The following is a 22144-nucleotide window of genomic DNA, read 5'->3' on the forward strand; positions in this document are numbered from 1 at the left end:
CGTTCCAGTTTGTCAGTGTCCTCCTTGAACTGTGGTGCCCAGAACTGGACACAGTACACCAGGTGAGGTCTGACCAGAGCAGAATACAGTGGCACTATTACTTCCCTTGATCTAGATGCTATACTCCTATTGATGAGGCCCAGAATTGCATTGGCTTTTTTAGCTGCCGCGTCACACTCTTGGCTCATGTCAAGTTTGTGGTCAACAAAGACTCCTAGATCCTTTTCACATGTACAGCTCTCAAGCCAGGTGTCCCCCATCTTGTATTTGTGCCTCTCATTTTTTTTGCCCAAGTGCAATATTTTACATTTCTCCCTGTTAAAGTTCATCTTGTTTGTTTTGGCCCAGTTCTCTAATCTGTCAAGGTCATTTTGAAGTGTGATCCTGTCCTCTGGGGTGTTAGCCACCCCTCCCAGTTTGGTATCATCTGCAAATTTGATCAGGATGCCCTTGAGTCCATCATCCAAGTCGTTGATAAAGATGTTGAATAAGACCGGGCCCAAGACAGAACCCTGTGGCACCCCACTGTTCCGCCTGGCCTTTGGTCGGGGGCTCAGTCTGACCCCTCTCCTTTTACAAGACCCTGTGTGCGGGTCCCGGGGGGGGGTTACCGTGCGGCATGGTCTAAGTCCGGTCCTAGGTCGAGGGTAAGGAGGCTGTCCGTCAGAGGTGAAGCGAGGTCCAAAGCGAGGAGTCGGGCGTGGTCAGGAACTGAGGAGAGCAGGTCAGGGGGCCGGCAGGAACAAGTTACCAACGATGCTGCTCCCGCAACCTGGGACTGGACGAGCTGGCCATTATCTCCTCCGAGGCATAGGGCGGCCCCGGTCACAGGTGACTCGCCTCTCCTGGCCTTAAGGCGAGCACTCCTCCTGCGAGAACTTAGTTCCCTCCGCCTCTCTGCCCTGAGCCTCTGCAGCTCAGGAGAGGCTGGAGGGTTACTGGACTCAGAGGCAACCTCACCTTCCCCTGACAGGGCTGGGAGAGGAGCACCTGCAGGCAATGGGTCCTTGGATCACCTCTGGAACCAGAGCGGATTCAGCTGGTGTCTGCTCCTGAGGGTCCGGCACAGGTGAGGGCCCTTCAGATTCAAGGCCCTGCCCCAGCTCAGCCGGCCCTGGAGGCGGGGACTCCTGTGCAGGCTGGGGTTCCTCCGGTTCAGCCTCTGAATCAGATTCCCAGGCCATCACACCATGCATATAAGGGGCCTCTCTAACTCTTCTCACTGGCTCATACAAATAGCTGAGCTTGGTGAGTACTTAAGGTTCCCAATAGGGGCCAGCAACCTAAGGCCCATGGGCCAGAAGTGTACCACTGAGGTTGTTTGACCGACCCCCGAGCCGCCCCCAAACTGAGTCGCCCACTCGCTTGCTGCGCTAAACTGGCACAGCGCAGCGCAGGGACTCGCTTTCGCGGCGCCAAAAATCACAGGCGTGTGTGCACAACCCGGCCCATGGAGGGATCTCCATGGGACCGATCTGGCCCAGGCAACATAAACCTTGCTGACCCCTGCCCTATAGTTATAGTTATAGTTATAATTTGCAGGTAGCCATCTGATCTTGTTTTGATTTAATCTGATTTTAAGCTGTATTTCAGTTGATTGCAGAATTTTATATTTTGATGTTAGCTGCCCTGAGCCTGGTTCTGGCCAGGGAGGGCGGGATATAAATAAATTATTATTATTATTATTATTATTATTATTATTATTAAACCTCAAGGGTTTGGGGATCTTGGGGAGAGGCCATTCTCTCAGTCCTGCCACCCTTGAAGGCACACTTGGTGGGGAGGCAGTAGAAGGCCTTCTCGGTGGTGGCTCCTCCCAGACAACTTTGGAACTCCCTGCCTAGGGAAGCCAGACTGGCTCCCTCCTTGCTGTCCTTGCGATGGCAGACAAAGACCTTCTTGTTCCAACAGGCTTTGGGGGACTGACTCCTTTTAATGATCTCTTGGTCTCTTGAGACAGAGCGTTCCACCAGACTGGGGCCACAGCCGAAAAGGCCCTGGCTTTGGTCGAGGCCAGCCTAACCTTTTAATGCTGCTTTTATTGTAATGATTGGTTTGGGTTTAATAGATTTTAGATGTGTATATAGTTTTAATTCTATCAACGTTTAATTGCTTTATGTCAGTGCTGGCAGGGCTGCTGCACACCCGGTACTTATCTCCACATGTGGTGGGAATGTACAAAAATCCAGCCTTTCTGGAATTCGATATTCCAAGAAATTAATAAAATGAGAAAATTACCATTGGAAGTCAAACCAAATTTAGCTTTATGAAGTATATTTCAAGACAACAATCTGGATTTATATAATAAAGCATTAATAAGCTATTCATTGCAAGCGGCTAGAAATAATATAACTAGACTCTGGAAAGACGTTTCAGGGACAATGATAGACAATTGGTACAAAACAACTTGGGAAACAGCCCTTCTTGAGAGATTAGCAAATAGCCTATGATTGACACACGAACAGATAAAGAAATATGGCTTTATTTTATTATTAAATTTTACAACATGCCAATATTCCAGAAAATGAACAATCCCCCTTCAGCCTTTGGTCAATCTAGTGAATCCAAATTTAAATGTCAACATAAATTATTATCTTCCCTTTGAACCCTGCTCCCACATTCATCAATGTGCCTTCATATTGATTCATTGGTAGCTTAAGAGGAAAAATGACTATTACTCACACTTTATCTAAGCACAACCGCAAGGGTTCCTGACTAGGCATTTAGCTGTGCAATGCTGCATGTTATCTGTTATTTCTGTTCTGTTCTATTTCCCCTTTGGTTTTGTTTAAACCAATTCACAAACCAAGAACTCACACATTGACCACTAAGAATGAGCCCTGTGTTGCAGATATTGCTGCAAATTTATCGCGCTGTTTTTGTGATACACAAACGACACAAGAAGACTTGGTCTATTAATTTGTGTCCTTTCTTATTGCTATGATCTTTGTTTATAAAACCCGACAAAAAGTTATTCAAAAAGGGGGGGGGGGACAAGAGGTCCTCAGGGCGACCCTTTTCCTTGTGAAATTCTCCATGTACCAGTTTGATTTTTTTAATTCCCTGCTTCTCTTGAGGATGATGAGATTTGCTCCTTGGTTGTTCATTACGCTGGAAATATAGCTCTGCAGAAGTTAGAGGGGGCTGGGGGCAGAAAGAGATTGCTGAATGCCCCCGAAATGCTGCGAGGAAGTGCGGCTCTTTCCGATGCCGTTTTGGAGAGGGGTTTGCAAAGAGAATGTTTGGCTCGTGGAATGTAGTTTATTTCTTATTTACTGTATTTTTCGCTCCATAAGAAGCACTTTTTTCCTCCTAAAAAGTAAGGGGAAATGTCTGTGCATCTTATGGAGCAAATGCATGGTCCCTGGAGCCGAATTGCCCTGGGGCAAAAAGCGGGTCGTGCTTTTTTTTCTTTTCTTTTTTTAGAAAGAGGGGTGTTGAAACAAAGCCGCTGAGCAGCTGATCAGCAAGCAATCGGGAGGGAGATAAGGGACTCTAGCGATAAAGGAGGCTGCCTGGGAGGGGGCAGGTAAAGGCAGCGAACTTGCAAGGAGAGGAGACAGGAATACTAAACCAAGCAACGAGGAGAGAAACTCACTGTCAAATCACATATCATGTCTGTGGCAACAGCATGAACCACAAAAATCATACATCCACTGTTTTGTTCAGAATATTTTTTTTCTTGTTTTCCTCCTCTAAAAACTAGGTGCGTCTTATGGTCAGGTGCGTCTTATGGAGCGGAAAATACGGGATATCCTTTTGTGTTGAAATAATAAGCAGAAGAGCCTGCCGGACAGTGGAGCAGCTTGCAGGACAGCCGGGGTACTGTGACCAAGAGTGGGGTAGAACTAGTAAGCATAAATGGCAGAGCAGTCATGGAGTGTGAGGTTAGGAGGTCAAGATCAAGGACCCCTGGACAGTTAAGTCCAGTCAAAGGTGACTATTTATCTACTAGCACTGGCGTGCTTTCGAACTGCCAGGTCGGCAGGTGCTGGGACAGCAACAGGAGCTCACCCTGTCGCAGGGATTCGAACAGACCTTTGGACTAGCTGCTTTTGGGGGGGGGGTTGAGGGGTTTGGGCTCTACAAACGCACAAACTTTATCCCACCCTTCATCAATGGTCGGGTGAAAATAGCTGGAAGACATACAAAAGACAGTCCATAGCTAAACTAAGTGCCTAAACTATGACAGTCACACACTCCCATAAGAGCCACCAATTTGGATGGTTTTAGAAAAAGATTTGTCACATTCGTGGAGGATGAGGAAGCTGCCAGGGCTACCAGCCAGAGCCACGTTCTGCAATGATTCTGAGTCCCAGTTGTCAGAAACCGAAGGAGGGGAAAATTTGGGTCTCAGGTAGGAACAAAATTGACCAGGGGCTTCTGCAGAACAGCAGGAGCTTCAAACTGCAAATTCAGGTCACTGGCCTGATTCTCCTGCAAGTCCTTGAGCCATTTGCACACAGGGCCATCTTTAGCATATGCGTCGCTGGTGCAAAGATCCGCCCAGAGCCCCCAAATTTGGGGGGGAGTTAACTCAAAGTTATTGAGCTTTTTTGGGGGGAGGAAAATTGCTCACCTATAACAACGATGCAGCGGAAAAAACTGCTTTTGTTTCCTGACTTGTCAGGAATATTTGATGCTACAGAGAGAGTAACAGAGCGACATAGGAGAGGAGACTTTCACTCCATTGCTTTTCACTGCCACTAATCAAGAGGGACCAGTATACAGTAGGTATACATTTTGTGCCCCCCAGAATTCAGCACTCGGGTGCCCCACACCCCTTGCACCCCTGGGTAAAGACGGCCCTGTTTGCACAAGGCTCAAGCCCACTGCTTCCCTTAAAAAAAAAACAACCTGCATTTTCTTCCGCCTAGAGCTCACCCCCTTGTCCGCTGACCTTCGCCAGCCCACTGCATCAAAGAGCGTCCAAGTGGTCCCTGCCTGCCACCTTGCCCAGCAAAGTCACGGGGGGGGGGGGGGCTTGCTGGCTACTTTCTGCTTCCCCTGGGAATCTGCTCAGCCACTAGGAGCTCAAGAGGTCTGGCCACATGGCAGACTCCCCTGATGTTCTTAAGCTCCATGCCTCTGGCCGCCCCACAGCTTCCACCCAATAACCACAACCATCAGCTCTCTTTCCTCCTTCAAGGCCCCAGCCTTTGCCTGTTGCCTGGGAGGGCCTTGCGATGGATGGACTGACTCTCTCAAGGCAAATCTGAAAAAATGTAGCATAAACACCGACAACTGGGAAACACTGGCCTGTGAGCGCTCCAGTTGGAGAACAGCCTTGACCAAAGGTGTCATGAGCTTTGAAGATGCTCGAACTCAGGACGCAAGGGAGAAACAGTGCTAAGAGGAAGGGTATTTGCAAACCCTCACCAGGATCAACTCCCGCCCGGAAACCAACGTTCCCACTGTGGAAGGAGGTGTGGATCCAGAATTGGCCTCCAGTCACTTACGGACTCACTGTTAAAACCGTGTTCACGGAAGACCATCTCACTCAGCTACGAGGGATCGCCAAAGAGAATTGATAATGGGGTGGAGGCAATGGGGGCCCTTTATATGTCTAGCTGTCCTTTGCCAACAACAAATTGTTGCTGTTTTTTGTGTTGAATACATGCTATCTGGTAATTTATGGACCTAATAGGTATCTAAAACCATTTGCACATGTTGCCCTGAAACCAGTCCATGCAGAATGTAGGCACCCTATATATAGAAAGGAGCAAACCAGGGATATTTGAGGGAGCAGGTTAGCAGGCGGGCCCCATGACTTACATCATAGGAGCCTACACAACAGAAAATACTTTTGCCGTATGTAGGTTTCATTTTACATTGTTACCTTGGTTTACAAATATAATCTGTTCCAGAGGTCCGGTTGTAAACCAAAACAGGTTGTAACCAAAGGCGCGCTTTCGCCAATGGGGTCTCCGCCCCAAAATGGGTTGTAATCCAAAAAAGGGGACACACACATTGGGGTTTGACATGGTTGTAATCCAAAGCAGTTGCAAACCAAGGTACCACTGTATTTGTTTTTTATTTTATATTTTGGAAATGCACATCCAGGGTTTTTCCCCCTTTATTTTTTTTTGGGGGGGGGCAAGAGAGTGGGGCCCTGAGCTAGAGCTTGTTCAGCTTCTACGTAAATCCGGCCCTGGCTGCCCCTCCAGTGGCAGAGAGTTCCGCCAGACTGGGCCGGGGTCTCGCCAACCATAGCTGTCCACTTTCCCCTTTTTGTAAGGGAAATTCCCTTATTCCGAATAGGATTCCTCGATTTTCTCGCCCCGGCGCCGGCGGTGTGGCGATGGGGCCGGGCTCGATGTGCCGGGAGCGGGGGAGCCGCCAGTCCCTCGCCGGCGCTTCTTCGTCTTCTCGCCCGGCTCCCGGCTCCCGGCTCCCGGCTCCCGGCTCCCGGCTCCCGGCGGCGGCGTCTCCCTCCCGCCGCTGCTGCTGCTGCTGCTGCGCCTCTGCTCGCGCCTTTACGGCGGTCGGCGGGGCTGGGGGCGTGTCCTGGCGCGCTGACGCCACCGCGCACGCCCCGCCCCTCCGTCTCTGGAAAAGAGAAGAGAAAAAACTTTTCTCTTTTTTTTTTAATTGAGGAATCAACAGCCGCCATCTTGTCGCGGAGCCGGAGCGCGTCGCGGGCGGGAGCCGGGCCGGGCCGGGCCGAGAGCAGCCAGCCAGCCGGGCGGGAGGGCGGGAGGGGGGCCGACGGGCACGTCGAGGCGGGAGACGCCGCCGCCGCCGGACCCCGAGGCCGGCCCTCGCCGAGACCCCGCCGGGAAGGCGGGCAGAGAGACGCCGCCGCCGCCGCTGAGGAGACGCCGCCCGCCCGCCCGCCCGCCTGTCAGGGGCCTGGTGGGCCGCGCCGCCCGCCCGGTTCCCTCCGCCTGCGGGCCCGCGCCGCTGGGAGGGGCGAGGGAGCGAGGGAGCGAGGAGCGGGGGGCCGGGCCGGGCGGAGGGAGCGCCATCCGGGCACCTCCTGGGCCGGGGGAGGGGCGCCGGGCCTGCCTGCCTGCCTGCCGCCCGCCCGCCGCCCGCCCGCCCGCCGGCCATGGGGGGGCAGCAGCAGCAGCAGCAGCCGCGGGGCCGGCGGCCGGAGCCCCCTCCGCCCCCCGCGCCCCTCCGGCGCTGACCGCCAAGAGGAGGAGGAGGAGCAGGAGGAGGAGGACGAGGACCGGGAGCCGCTGCCTCCGGGCAGCAGCAGCACCAGCGCCAGCGCTACGGGGACGCCGAGGAGGAGCCGCCGCCGCCGCTGCAGGCCATGGCGGAGAACTTGCTGGACGGGCCGCCCAACGCCAAGCGGGCCAAGCTCAACTCGCCCGGCTTCTCCGCCGCCGACACCGCAGGTGAGCCCGGCCCCTCGGCTCCGCTGCTGCTGCTGCCGGCCGGCTGGCCCCGGCTTCTCCCGCCCGCTGCAGGCTTCCCTGGGCTCGGTCCGGGCGCAGAGCGGGGGCCCCGATCCCTCTCCGCCGCCGAGAAGCCTCCGAGGGAAGCGGGCGGGCGGGAAGCCGGGTCCCGGTTGGGCCGGGAAGGCCCGCTGGAGGCGAAGGGGGGGAGACACGCTGCGCCTCCCTGGCCCCCCGGGTCCCGCGCAGCAGCAGCAGCTCCGGGGAAGCGGAGACGGACGCTGCCCGGCCTCTCCCCTCGGGGATCCCGCGCAGGTGCGCCCGGCAGCCGCGCACATGGACTCCTCGCGTTCAGGGATGAAAGGGAGGCGGAGTTTCCACGGGGGTCAGGAATGGACCCGGGAAGGGCGGACCGACGGCTCATTTGGTGGGCTTGCAGGTTCAAAGCGCCCCAGGGCCGATCCGTCGCGGGGCTTTGGGATACTGGGGCCCTGGGCTTCTTTTCCAGCATGTTGAGCCTTCTGCTACCCATTGATGGGAAGTAACATTGTGGCCGTGGGAGGATGCTGAACAACGCTGTATCCCTCGTCCCTGGGAAGTTTTCTGTCTGCACAATGTTGCGCTCATGTCAGTTCTGCTGTACAACTTCAAGGGTTGAGCATTAAGCATTAGGGACAAAAGGGGGCCTGGTGTTGGAATACATTTTGTGCTTTCAGGCATTTGGATGGAATGCTGGCTTGCCTCAGGCTCTCCAAATGTGTCAGGAGGGTTATGGTAGAAGGAGCTTCAGGAGATGGTTTCTCTGATGATATGCAAGGTGCTACAGCTCATGAGATGCCTGTTCTTGCAGTATTTAGCTTTCAAATTATTCAGTGTTTCCCCAATTTGGACTATATTCCAATAGCTATTTAACTCAGTGGAACTCCTCCATCAGAAATGAACTTTGTCTCAATGAAGGAGAGAGCTTGCTTGGCAATGTGGCACCCCAGCTGTGGAATGCCCTCCCTAGAGAGGTACACCTGACGCCAACTTAGTTTTCTTTTAAGTGCTGGGCAGAATATTTTCTATTTATCCAGATGTTTAAAAGCATTTTCACTATTGTGACTATTTTAAACTGTCTCATCAGGTGGTGGCTTTGTATCTTTATTTTTGGTTTGCTTGTTTATTGTTTTTAAGCTGTTCGAAATATCGGATAAAATGTTCCATGTTAATATTTTAAACGGATAATTTGGGCTTGAAATTATGTAAAAAGAAATATTTACCTAGTTAATGCCATATTGAAATAATGTGACATTTCTGAGACCCTAGTACTGAAACTATATGCATGCATTGTACACCCCAAACTCAGTTAAGGAGTTGGTTCATATGTAGCGCTGCACCATGGTTTGGTCCTGTACTCATGTGTCCCACTGTCTGGTTTTCAGCAAACTCGTTTGCATGTAACAGTAAGCTAAACGATGGCTTATTGGGACTGTGCAAAGGTGTTCGCTCCCTGAGTGGAGCTTGGACCCTTTTATAGTCCCGTGCAGCATTGGCAGCAAAGCCAAGGTATGCCTTAGCACGTTGTTTGAACATAATTAAGCTTTCTCTTCCTTAAACACCTTCTGCAGCAAAGAAAAAACCTCAGCTATAAATCATGGTTAGGGAAGAGAGAGCTTAACTATGGTGCTGGGTCCAGACAACATGCTAAACCCTACCTTGGCTTAGTTGCCACTGCCATGCTGGGCTGAGCTAAAAGGACCAGGGAGGAGCAAAGTGACTGGGATCTCCTCTTTGGGAGCCTTGTGTTTGTGCTAAGCCACGGTCTGCCTTAGTGTTACATGTGAACGTGGCCATTATTTTCAAACAGAGTTTGTGCAAGCCTTGGAAACTAGGCTTTGAAGTGGATCTTCGAACCAAAAGTGGTGCTGAGTGTGGCTTGGTGAGATTCTACTAATAGGCTTCTACATGGAAAGGGTGTTGCAGTATCTGCTTCTAACATACTTTCCCATTAGCGATGTACAGTACTGACATAAACATCAGATTAGTTTTTCCTAAATTTGTGTGTGCTGCTTCATTCTTGATTTCTCTTTGTTTTGTTATGATGTGGAAGGTACATTAGTTCATTCCACGTTTAACTCACCCTTCCTTCTAGACACTAAGGTAGGCATCCCCAAACTTGGCCCTCCAGATGTTTTGGGACTACAATTCCCATCATCCCTGACCACTGTTCCTGTGAGCTAGGGATGGTAAGAGTTGTAGTTCCAAAACATCTGGAGGTCTGAGTTTGGGGATGCCTGCACTAAGGTGTTGACAGGTCCTCACTCTCAGTCTCTCTCAAGGCTAACATAAAATATTTGATTTGATTTGATTTGAATACTATCTTGAAGCAGTTCTACTGTGGAAAAAAGTTCATAAACCTCATGCATATAGAAACTAGATTTAAAAAGAGAGGAAAAGGTTTGACAGATTGTTATTTGCTTAAAGACTTTGCTTCCCAGTCATACTTGAGTAGAGATAGTTGAGAGGGCAACGTTACATTTCCCCCCCTTGTTCCTGCCTGCACCTAATTTACTGGTATTTTGCTTCTTGCGTACAAGGTACTTTTGCGTTATGCTAAAGTTAAGTCATATGGTGCCTTATACAACAATTTAAAACATGTTTGGCTGCTCAGCAAAGTATCAGAATACAGAAAGGCTTCGCTTTTCTTTAGCAACTGCCTCTCAGTTATTTGAACGGGGAAGCTGTAACATGTAGGCATAGTTGCACACAGCAGAACTTGTCTTGAGCAGGGTTGCTGAGCAGCTGCATCAAGAAGCAAATCAACTGGGTGTGAATGTTCTGTCTCTTACATCAACCTCCTCTGTTCACCTTGCAGATTTTGAGCCCCTGTTTGACTTGGAAAATGATCTTCCGGATGAGCTGATCCCTAATGGAGAGTTGAGTCTCTTAAGCAGCAGTGGGAACCTTATTCAAGATGCAGCTTCCAAACACAAGCAACTTTCTGAACTTCTGAGGGGAGGCAGCGGCTCTTCTCTTAACCCGGGAATTGGGGCCGTGAACTCCAGCAGTGCCGCCACGCCAGGAGTGAATAACCAAGTCCAGGGGCAGCCGAGCGGCGTCACCATTAGCAGCCTGGGCGTCCTGGGCAAGAACCCCTTAAGCCAGGCGGACGCTGCTGCCTCGAGTCTGGCCAAGCAGGCCGCCAGCACTTCTGGGCCTAGCACCCCAGCTGCTCCGGCCTTGAACTCCCAAGCCCAGAAACAAGTGGGGATGGTGGCCAGCAGCCCAGCAGCCTCCCAGGCAGGAGCGGCGATGTGCATGAACACTGGCTTCAGCCAGGCTCACCCGGGTCTTCACAACAGTAACTCTGGCGGCCACACGTTAATGAGCCAGGCCCAGCAAGGGCAAGGGCAGGTAATGAATGGATCCCTCGGAGCAGCTGGAAGAGGACGAGGTGCCGGGATGCAGTATTCTACCCCCGCCATGCAGGGAAATGCAAGCAGCGTGCTGGCAGAGACCTTGACACAGGTGTCTCCTCAAATGACAGGTCATACGGGCCTGAACACAGCCCAGGCAGGAGCCATGGCAAAAGTACGTGGCACTCACTTCAGTTGTTTTTGTTATAGTGTCTCTTGAACTGATCTTATGGATGCTAAAGTTGAAGATGTTTGCTTCTGGCTTGGGTCTAACTGGTCTCCGTGTGCAGCTATCAAAATTCTTGTAGGAGTAAATACGACAGAATTGTTATAAGCAGTCAAGGAATTAGCTGGGCCAGTTAAAGTATTGATTCTTCGTGTTTAGTGAGGAGGATAATGTTAAATCTTGCAAGTGTGCCTCTATAACCTTACTTTTAAATATGTGCCCTTGTGTTACTGTTTCTCAAACACCGTTTTTCACAAGCAACAGTTGTTGACAGCTGCCAAATAAGTCAGGTGCCACTTTTGTGGTACAGTCAAACCTCGGTTGTCAAACATAATCCATTCCGAGAGCCTATTTGGCTTCCGAAATGTTCGACAAGCGAAGCACGGTTTCGATTGGCTGCAGGAGCATCCTGCACTCAAGTAGAAGCTACGTCGGACGTTCGACTTCCAAAAGTATCGGAACATTTTTTGGAAGTCAAACGTCCGATGTTTGAGAGCAGGATGCACTTCCGGGTTTTCGGCGTTCGGGAGCCGAAACGTACAGTAATGGAGGTGTTTGGGAGCCGAGGATTGGCTGTACCTAGTAAACTTCATTTTTCTTGGAACTGCACACTTAGGGTTGTATCCAGCTAAGCTCTACTCAGAATAGACCTTTAAAAATTCATGGATTTAAGTTAATCATGTCCATTGTTTTAATGGGTCTTTCTTCTCTGAGTAGTACTAGCCTTGGATACAGCTCTTAATACTTTCAGGTATTACAGTGTTGTAAATATTCAGTGTTAAGGAGACCTTTATTCTATTGCTGTTCAGGAAAGGAATTTTTTTTTGGACTTGAGCATCTCTACTAAATGCTGCCACCAGTTGCAGGGAAGAAGACAATTGAACAGAAAGCAAACTTGTATACCTGGGTGGAATAAAGGGGATTTTGTCAGGTACTCTAGACAAGCAAGAGCACCCCACTCCCAGAAATGTTCTGAGGGTCATATCATCACCTCAGCTTACTTTAAATTAACATTCAATGTTAAGGTCTCCTAATGTGGGATTGGGAAGAGTCGGTGCGTATTCGTTGTCATCATCTGGCTGTAGAGCAGGGATGGGGGAATCTTGTTCAACCTGAGGGCTGCAGCCCCCTGTAGAAGATCTGCTGTGGGGATACATGCCAGTGGTAGATGAGGCCAGAGGCAAAAAAGTTGGCAGAGCAATGCCTAGGCAATCTTTTCACAGTAGAGTATATTCCACCCTCACAAAGGGTTTTATACACACAAAGTAAAAGCACTTGAGGTAGATGTGGCTCAGCGCAGGAGAAGGATGGCCTGGGGAGATCCCAAGGGCCAGGCAGAGAAGCATGAAGGTCCCTGCTTCTGCTAAGGATCACAGATATTTTACTTACAGATGGGTAGCCGTGTTGGTCTGCCATAGTCGAAGTAAAAAATTCTTTCCTGTAGCACCTTAAAGACCAACTAAGTTAGTTCTTGGTATAAGCTTTCGTGTGCATGCACACTTCTTCAGATACACAGATATTTTACTGATACACAGATATTTACAGATACACAGATATTTTACTGTGTTGGATACCTTGTCTTCAGAGGAATTGAAAGATAGTTACATGTACATCTGCAACACTGATTTGTACTTAAAACCCAGAAGCCAAAATTAATCTCTTCTCCGCCTCAAAACTTCTGAGGGTCAAGTACTGAAAATGTAATAGGTATGAGTTTCTGTATTCTAATTCCAGGTGATCACAGCTCAGAGGCATTAGAATTGGAGGGTCTGCGGTGAATCACTGAAGTCTCACCTACCTTGAGGAGTTGCATGCTCTTCCATCTGTCCATGGCAAAGCAGACTTCACTGCCTTTTGCTTTTCATGCAAAATGTGAAGTTTTGACTTCAGGAGATAAAATTAGTGGGGCAAAAGTGTGTGTGTGTGTGTGTGTATAGATGAGACCTTTTCTCCCTTTGGACCTGGAAGCTTGTAATAGCTATTGCCCAGTTGTGAAAACCTTGTTTTTGGATGAGGAGCTGTAGAAGGTGGTGGAGATTCACTCCAAGTGCCATTGGACGTAGTGGATTTTCTGGGTCCATTTTCATCCAGGTTCAGTGCTAGGTTTGATCCTGAGACAGTCTTGCCATGATGAATGACCATTGTTGGGGGAGAAATGGGAGAAGTGTGACCCTGTTTATTCTCTCAGTGGCTTTGACCATGTTATCCTGCTGTGTTGTCTCTGAGATGGAAGTCGTTGACATTTTTTTTCCCACTGGTTCGCTGCTTTTAACAAATATGTATTCTGGGGGTGTTTTTGCATCCAACATTGTTACTTACAGATTCAGGTGGCCTTTTTCCATTTTGAGGTGGTTCATTGGCCAGGACTGTCCTAGGCAAGGATAGTCTGGGGTCACAGTGATCTGTGCTCTAGTATCCTGACTGCATTGCTGTGATGTACTGCAGGGGTCAGCAAACTATGGGCCTCGGGCCAGATCAGGCCTACCTGTGTCCGGCCCGCACTGCAAAGCTGGAACCCGCCGCAAAGCCGAGGCTCCCGGCGATGGTGACAGGAGGAAGAGGCCGAGTGGCGGTGGCTCTGCCAATCAAATGCTGTGCCTGGTTTACCTCAGTAAACCAGACACGGCATTTGATTGGCAGAGCTGCTGCTGCTCGGCCTCTTCCTCCCGCTGCCACCGATGCCCTGGTGCTCCTGTGGGCCAGAGAGCGGAACAGACGAGCTTGCTCTGCCTACCCACGAGAAGGTAAGCGCAGGGGGTGGGGAGGAGGACTACTTGCCCCCCTCGCCTCTTCTTCCAGCTCGCTCACACACACCCCGTTCTGCTTCTCCGACCCGCCACAAGGTCTGAGGGACAATGGACCAGCCCGCTGCTAAGAAAAATTTGCCCACCCCTGATGTATTGTATGTGGGGCTGCCCTTGAAGATTGTCAGAAAACATGAATTACCTGTCAGAATTTTAACTGGTAGACTCAACCCAATTCTAAAAGAATTATGTTGACTGTCTACAGTGGTACCTCGCAAGACGAATGCCTCGCAAGACAAAAAACTCGCTAGACGAAAGGGTTTTTTGTTTTTTGAGCTGCTTCGCAAGACGATTTTCCCTATGGGCTTGCTTCGCAAGACGGAAACGTCTTGCAAGTTTGTTTCCTTTTTCTTAACACCGTTAATACAGTTGCGACTTGACTTCAAGGAGCAACTCATAGAACGCAGTGTGGTAGCCTTTTTTGAGGTTTTTAAAGACTTTGGTGATTTTTGAAGCTTTCCCAGAACTTTCCCGACACCGTGCTTCGCAAGACGAAAAAAATCGCAAGACGACAAAACTCGCGGAACGAATTAATTTCGTCTTGCGAGGCACCACTGTATTTGCTTTCAAGCCCAATCAGAAACACTGTTGCTTACCTTTAAGAATCCTACATGTCTTGGGATCCAAATACTTTAAGAATTGCCTCTTCCATATGCCAGTCTGCCAGGTTCTTGGGATCATCAAAAGAGGCTCCTCTCTGTATTCCACTGTTTGCAGAAGCTTGCTATGTGGTGATTTGGGATAAACCCTTCTCCTTGTTGGTGCCTTGTCTGGAATGACTGGACCAAACTTTGTTATAACTAAAGTGGCATGTTAAGACTGACACATTTTCCCAAGCATTTTAAGTTGGTGAACTTAAAATGTTTTTAAGTTACATTTATTTGTTTTAATGGTTGCATTTTGTGTGTGTGTGTGTGTGTGTTGTATGTTACATTATTTGCTTTTTTATGTTCTGGTGTCTGTGTAGATGAAGAGTTGGTTATACAGTAAATCGTTTAAATTTAAAGAAGTAGCATTGGTCAGCAGCTAGTTTTGCTGGCAGGCCACTGAAATTGCATGTGATAAAGGACAATAGACTTCCATAGGTATTGGAGAGAACTCCCGTGGACTCCAGACTGTGTACTTGAGTCTCACGGACATTATCTATGTGGCAGAAAGCCAAGATATCAGTTGTCCTTTTTACTTGGGTTAAGGTTTTGCAGCTGTTGCCCCACCCAGAAAGGATTTTAGGTAATTTAGCTTGGTGTTCTTGTGAATGGAAGTCATATTGGCTCCAAATCCCTACCCGCAGTTAATGCAGGCTTCCTCAACCTTGGCCCTTGAGATGTTCTGAGACTACAATTCTCACCATCCCTGACCACTGGTCCTGCTAGCTAAGGATCATAGGAGTTGTAGGCCAAAAAACATCTGGGGGGGCAAGGTTGAGGAAACCTGAGTTAATGTCTCCGTGAAATCTTTCAATCACTAGTTTGTGGAGCTTGCCCCTTGGTTGCTGTATGTTTCCCTTGTTGCTGAAGAGGTACATCTAGCTTCTTCAGGGCCATAGAATTTTAAGTTGGAAGGGATCCTGATGGTTCTCTAGTCCACCTCCTGCAATGCAGGAATCTCAGCTAGGTCATAAATGACAAATGACCACCCACCCTCTTCTCAAAAACCTCCAAGAAAGGAGTCCACAACCTTCCAAGGGAGACTGTTCCACTGTCGAACAGCTCTTACCATCAGAAAGGTCTTCCTGATGTTGATTTGGAATCTCCTTTCTTGCCACTTGAAGCCATTTTATGACATTTTATTATGTTTTATATTTTGCTGGAAGCTGCCCAGGAAACCCAGCCACATGGGCGGGGTATAAGCAATAAAATTATCATTATCATTATTGGTTCGAGTCCTACCCTCCAGAGCAGGAGGAAACAAGCTTGCTCCATCTTCCAAGTGACAGCATTTAGATATTTGAAGAAGACCCTCACATCTCCTCTCAGCCTCCTCTTTTCCAGGCTAAACATACCCAGCTCCTTCAACCTTTCCAGGCGCTGTATCATCTTGGTCACTCTCCTCTGCACACATTTCAGCTTGTCAATATCCTCCTTAAATTATGGTGCGCAGAACTGGACACAGTACTCCTCCAGGTGTGGTTTGACCAAGGCACAATGGAGTGGTACTATTGCTTTCCTTGATCGGGACACTAGACTTCTGTTGATGCAGCCTAGAATAGCATGAGCTTTTTTGCTGCTGCATCACACTGTTGACTCATGTTCAGCTTGTGGTCTGCCTAGATCTTTTTCACATGTGCTACTGGCAAGCCAGGTGTCCCCCATCTTCTATTTGTGCAGCTGGTTATTCCTGTCTGTGTAGAATCTTACATTTGTCTCTGCTGAAATTAATTTTCTTAGGTTGGGCCCTGTTCTCCAATCTGTTACGGTCATATTGAATCCCAATTCTGTTTTCTGCTGCATGAGCTACATTTCCGAGTTTGGTGTCATTTGCAAATTGGATGAGCATCCCCTCAGTATCTTCACCCAGGTTTATAAAGACATTGAACAACAACAGGCCCAGGCCAGAGCCCTGCAGCCATGCAGTCCCCCACTTGTCCCTTTTCTCCATGATGACAAGGAAGCGTTAGTGAACCCAACTCTTTGGGTTGGGTCAGTCAACCAATTATAAATCCACCTAACAGTTATCGCATCCAGGCCACATTTTACCATCTTGTCCGTAAGTATATCATGGGGGAATTTATCATAGGCCTTATTGAAATCAAGATACACTGCATCCACAGCATTCCCTTGATCCACCAAGCTTGTAACTCTATAAAAAATGAATTGAGCCTTAGTAACCACAGCTGCAAGGTCAACTGCACTGGTTTTCCAACCTACGTTGTGGTGTTTATAGTCCTGCACTGTTTCTACCTCTTTCTTTGATTCACCTAGAATCCCAGTTATCCTACAACTTTGTTTTGGTCAAACTCATTTAGAAGCTGTTCCTTCACTTTAGGCTGACTTAAGTTTCCACAAGCAGGTTTAACGTTGATACCTGTTTTCTATTATCCACATTCTGTATTTTTGCAACAGTTTTGTTGTCAGTGTTCTAGTTACAGCCATCTTGTACCTTTAACTTTCCAAAACTTCAGCCTTCCCCCTTTTCGTTTCTGACCCTACTTTGCAGTCTGTCTTTTTCTATTATTTTCACTTTCTGTATTTCAATGCCAGTAATATGCAATAGCCATGGTTTTCTTGACATGGATGGTGCTTCTTGGAAGCATAATACAGATTTCTTTTATTAACCGACAAACTTTGCTTACAAAAAAACTGGACTCTCCTCCCCCCCTTTTCATTACATTCAGTGGGAATTATATTAAAGGATGTAATTTTAGACCTTTCCCAGTGTTGCTCCCAAACCGTTACCCACTTAGTTTCAGCACAAGGTCTTGTTACAGGCTGATCTGGTGTTTAATGGCACCGCCACTAAACTAGAGGACTCAGCAGATAAGCTACCAGGAACTTCCAGAGAAGTGTGGGTTGAAACTGGGGATGGGGACCAAACATCTAGGCCTCTGCCTGAGATGGTCGTCAACCGCTCTGCTCAGACTGTACCTTCCGCTGTCCACCACCACTGAAATTGGGGTCATATCATTGTAAGCCCCTATGACACACACACCTGGGCAAATCATAACACCATCACCCAGCACCGCTAAGCGCAGCACAGAGATGAGGGCCACAGATGATAAGCTAGCAACTAGCAGTAAGCACACCTTACACTGCCATTTGGAAGACTGAAATGCCTTCTCCACACTTCTCCCCTTACCTCCTGCTCCTCAGGAGGAACCCATCAAACGAAATCCTAACTGTCCTGTAAATCCCCCAAATGGCAATATCCTTTGGTGTTAGCCTCTTTGGGGATGACCTGACCACAGTCCAGCCCACTGCTGGTAAGAGAGTTCTTACTGCTCTTGCTTTGTTCACTCAGCCAGCAGTCAAATCTGCAGCACTTTGCAGTCGGCCAGAAGACCCCTCTAACCTGCAGGCAAATACTAAGTGGGACAAGGCAGCCAAGCAACTGATGCCGACAAATACACTCACTCTCTCCCCGCCCTCCTCTTTCTCTGGCCGGGAGAGCAGGCAGGGGCCAGGATAGTGCCAACCAGCCCCTGCTCCTTCATCTTCCTGTGGGTCTGCTTCCAAGGAGGAGGGATGGCAAAGTCTCTTCTTATAGCCAAGGCCAGGTTCTGGACCATGCCCACACTCCAGCTAGGTTCATTCAGCCAGTGATCAAACAGTGCCACAGATAGCATCCTTGCAATTATAAAAACAAGGAAAGCCATTCTAAATGGAGCAGAATGGTACAAATTCAGCAAAGCAACTCTTGAGGGCCAGGGCAAAGAGGTGCGTCTTCAGCATGCTATGGAAGCTGTACAGTGAAGGTGTTAGGAGCACCTCTGGGGGGAGGGAGTTCCACAGTTTAGAGGCTGCCACAAGGAAAGACCTCCCCCCGGAGTGCCATTCCCCACACTTTTGAGGGTGGTGGAACTACCAAGAGACACAAACTGACCCACTCACACAGAAAGAGATCTAAACACCCATGAAGGTCGGTAGGGATGGAGGTGGTCAGATATTTGGGGCACAAGTCATGTATTTTGTGTTTTTATCTTTTATCTTTATGTTATGAACCGCCCTGAAATTTTCAGATAAAGCATGCTATACAAATTGAATAAATAAACAATAGAATAGATAAAATTTAGGGCTTTAAGCACTTGAATTAGACAGTATAGGGTGTAGGGGACCACTGGCTCTCCAGATGTTGCTGAACTACAACTCCCATCACTGGCATTGGCTCATGTGTGCTAGGGCTGATGGGAGTTGTAATTTGAAATTGTGGCTTTCCTCAGGGTGTTGAGGGTGGGGTTAGATGGAGGTACCTCTCTGCTCATAATGCATAATTGACTTTGAGAACTCTTTGCAACAAGTAGCTTAGATGGACTATAAGAAAATGATTGGACAAATTTGTGAGTGCTTCAGATGCAGCGCTCCTCTGGTCAGTGCCAGGAACAAACAGCAGGCCTGGGAGTTAGCCTTGTGCTCAGAGGTGTCTGGTCAGCCCCAGAATGGGAAACAAGGCTGGTGTTGATGGCCTTTGATTAGATGAGATGCTGAGGTAGCTTTTGATGTGGCCCAATCCTCAACACTTGCAGGAGGGTGCAGTAAGTCTGATGATGTAAGGGGATTGCAAATAAAACGACAAAAAGGAAGAGAGAACCTCAGAAAGGTATGTCTCTTCCCACACCATATGGGGGTGCACATTCCATGTTGCAGGCATGTGCTGCAACACACACACACCCCTTTCAGCAGATTGTAGCAGACAGTGCAATGAGGGCAAGGGCAGAGGCCAGCTTGGCTTTGTGGAACTGTGAACAGCATTTAAAGGCATGTCTTAACCTACACTGAAGCAACCGGAAGCATGTTTTTAATAATTGCTATTTAATTCACGGCAAAAGTGCTGGGCTTTACATTGACCGAGTTAGAGGTTTGTCTAAGCTTTGCCCTTTGAATGTTGTCTTAAGGCAACTTTGTTCGAGAATTACACAGGGAAGGACTGCCACTCACTGGCAGAACATGCTCTTTGCATACAGAAGGTATCACAGGCTCAGTTCCTGGCAGCTTTTTCAGTTAAAAAAGCAGGTGATGGGAAAGACCCTGGAGGGCTGCGGCTTGCCAGAGTAGACAGCATTGGTCTTAGGTGTAAGGCAGCTTCTCATGTAAATCGTTGTATTCAGCAACATAAGAATATTGGAGGAGCCTTGCTTGTCCAGACTAGTCACTTGAAGCTCTGCGTGAAGACCAGGAGTCCCGTTCCACTCCTGTCTCCAGCAGCTGCTTTCCAGAAGCATGCAGCCCCCTAATCCTGAAGGTGTGAGGTGTTGGGAGTGGAAAGTGAATATATAAACTCTAATGCAAGCACACCAGCAGGGCCTGAATACTGAAAAGGTGTAGAAAACTGACCACCTACATTTTCAGATGCACTGACAATTTGTTCCAGGGAACAGGGCTAAAAAAAATTGAGGCTCCAGAGTTGTTCTTTGGCACTGTCACTTTCCACAGTAGGACGCCTGGTAATGCCTAACACTTTGTAGTTCTGCATAGCATTGTGCTCCCTCAGGACACAACTGAATCATGGCGTTCCTTTGCTACCGTTTGCTCCACTGGTGTCACAAATGGCAGAGAGCCTCAACTGGAGGAAAAATATGCTGGTGTTAAAAATGTACATCCCATCTGATAATGAAAAAAATTGGTAGCTTGCTTAGAGAGAGCCATAAATAAGGAAATAACAGTTAAAAATATTCCTAAATGTTGTTGTTGTTTAGTCATTTAATTGTGTCCGACTCTTCGTAACCCCATGGACCAGAGCACGCCAGGCACTTCTGTCTTCCACTGCCTCCCGCAGTGGAAATAGTATCACCTTTAGAGGAGAGAGGCAGCCACTGCAGCCTCCTGGACCCTGGTTGGCTGGTCGACTCAGGGAGAGCAAAACAGCTGCCATTCTGCCCCTTTGTGCATCAGGCTGGCAGCCCTGCACTTACCTCTCCCAGCACTGAGGTTTCAGCAGTAGTCCCCCCCCCCCTTATAAATTTTGCATAATTACACTTGCAGATGAGTAATTGATTAGTAATTGAGGAACAATGTAACTTTCAAGGTTGTTAGTAGAGCATAAAGATGAAATAAGTCACGATGGTAGAAAAATAAGATGATGAAATAAGTCACGATGATAGAAAAAGTTCATATCACTTAAAATGATGAAACTTACAAAGAGCAGTAGTCACTTGAAGCTCTGCTTGCACACAAAGTGCTTAGAAACTATGGAGGCCACAAAAGTGAGGCTTGAGGGGCAGGAACTGGCCTGCCTACTTGCAGGAGCAGGGGCTTGCCAGTTCAAGCATCAGAACTGCAAACTCTTAAGCATTGCCTGTCAGAGTAGACAGAGAAGCTGCCATTTGCTCTTCTGCTTTCCACTTCCAATATGTGATTGGCCATTGTGGCACGCTTCAATCCTTGGGCCATCACAAAGGATGCAGCCCTTGCAATTAAGTGTTCTAAGCAGGAATAAAAAGGTAACGGGCAAACAACTTCCTCTTTGTGGGTTGTGTGCTTAACACCATGTTGAGTAGTAAATCTCATTTCTTCAAAAGAAATATTTGCAGTTTGTGGCTGGGGTAAAGCAAAACCATACCTGTGGTTAGATCGCTAACTCATAAGATAGGGGCAGGTTATTCATTCAGCCAGCTGTACTTTTGTACCTGAGACTCAGACAAATAGATGGCTTTCCTTACTGTCTATACCCGCATTTGGTTGACTTCAAGGCACTAATGGTAATCATGTTGCTTTCATTCCAGATGGGAATGGCCAGTAACCCAAATCCCTTCGGGCAGCCATTTAGTCAAGCTGGAGGGCAGCAGATGGGAGGAGCGGCAGGAGTCAACTCTCCATTACCAAATAAGCCAGGCATGGCAAATAGCTTGTCTCCTTTTCCTTCAGACATCAAGAGTGTTTCAGTTACCAGTGTGCCAAATATGGTGAGTTTTCTGCAGCTCACAATTTTTCTCCATAGTTCTTGTATGCCTTCCATTGACACAAACTTTCTAAACTTGTAAAAATTGCCCTGAAAAAGACAACTTCTTATATTCAGTAGAAATTGTGTTGGATCTGTCATATGACATGGGGAAATAGAGGCACCCGGAATAGCCTGGAGTCACAGCAGTCAGTGTGATATTTTGGACCGTTTTACCAGACTGCCTGCTAAGATGCACGTGCGCAGATACTGTTTCTTAGCTGGATATTTGGCATCCTTGTGCAGCATTCATTTCAGCAGTTTTCAGGAACAGCTCTGATGGGTCGTGCTGTGGGAATTTCATCTGTTAGCAACTTTTCTGAAAGTAAGGAAGCTAATGAGAAACATTAATTGTTATGCAACTTTTTTGCTTCAAAAAAATGGACAGTGGGGGACGTATCTATAAATGAAAGGGGTGTTTTTCAAACGTATAGTGCGTATAATTTCTTCAGTCTCTATATCAAGGAAGGAATATATTTCTGTAGGGTTTTATTTGCTCATGTTTGGCAACTCAAAACACTTTTTGCTTCTGAAAAAATTGAGGTAGGTGGCAGTGCAAGACCATTCAGGATTTGGAAACCTCAGATTTTTAACCATAAATATGAGTTGGAGTAAACTCTTGAAACAGTTTGCTATGATCTCTTCCTCTTCTAGCTGTCCCTTCTCATCTTTCCTCCTGTCTTCCTTGCTTGATGAATTGACTACCCTGCTGTCCTCCTCTAAACTCTCCAGATGTGCCCACCTCACCCTGTCCTGTTTTCTGGGTTCCCATCTGTCCTT

At 48.2% G+C, this 22144-nt stretch overlaps 1 protein-coding gene across 3 annotated transcripts in view; it reads left to right on the forward strand.

Moving 5' to 3' along the window:
• The first annotated feature begins 7088 nt into the window (after nucleotides 1-7088).
• Nucleotides 7089-22144, forward strand: part of CREBBP (CREB binding lysine acetyltransferase) — a 70806-nt gene continuing 55750 nt past the window's right edge. The window contains exons 1-3 of one of the 3 annotated variants that reach the window (XM_080981439.1): nucleotides 7089-7346; nucleotides 10204-10919; nucleotides 21150-21329. In XM_080981439.1, the coding sequence (XP_080837565.1) occupies nucleotides 7262-7346; nucleotides 10204-10919; nucleotides 21150-21329 (981 nt within the window). In that variant the 5' untranslated portion in view covers nucleotides 7089-7261. The remainder of the gene's footprint in view (nucleotides 7347-10203; nucleotides 10920-21149; nucleotides 21330-22144) is intronic. The other 2 variants (XM_080981440.1, XM_080981441.1) reach the window with 2 other exon arrangements.

Source organism: Podarcis pityusensis, assembly GCF_964106645.2.
Source record: "Podarcis pityusensis genome assembly, chromosome: 14".
Lineage (NCBI taxonomy): Eukaryota > Metazoa > Chordata > Lepidosauria > Squamata > Lacertidae > Podarcis > Podarcis pityusensis.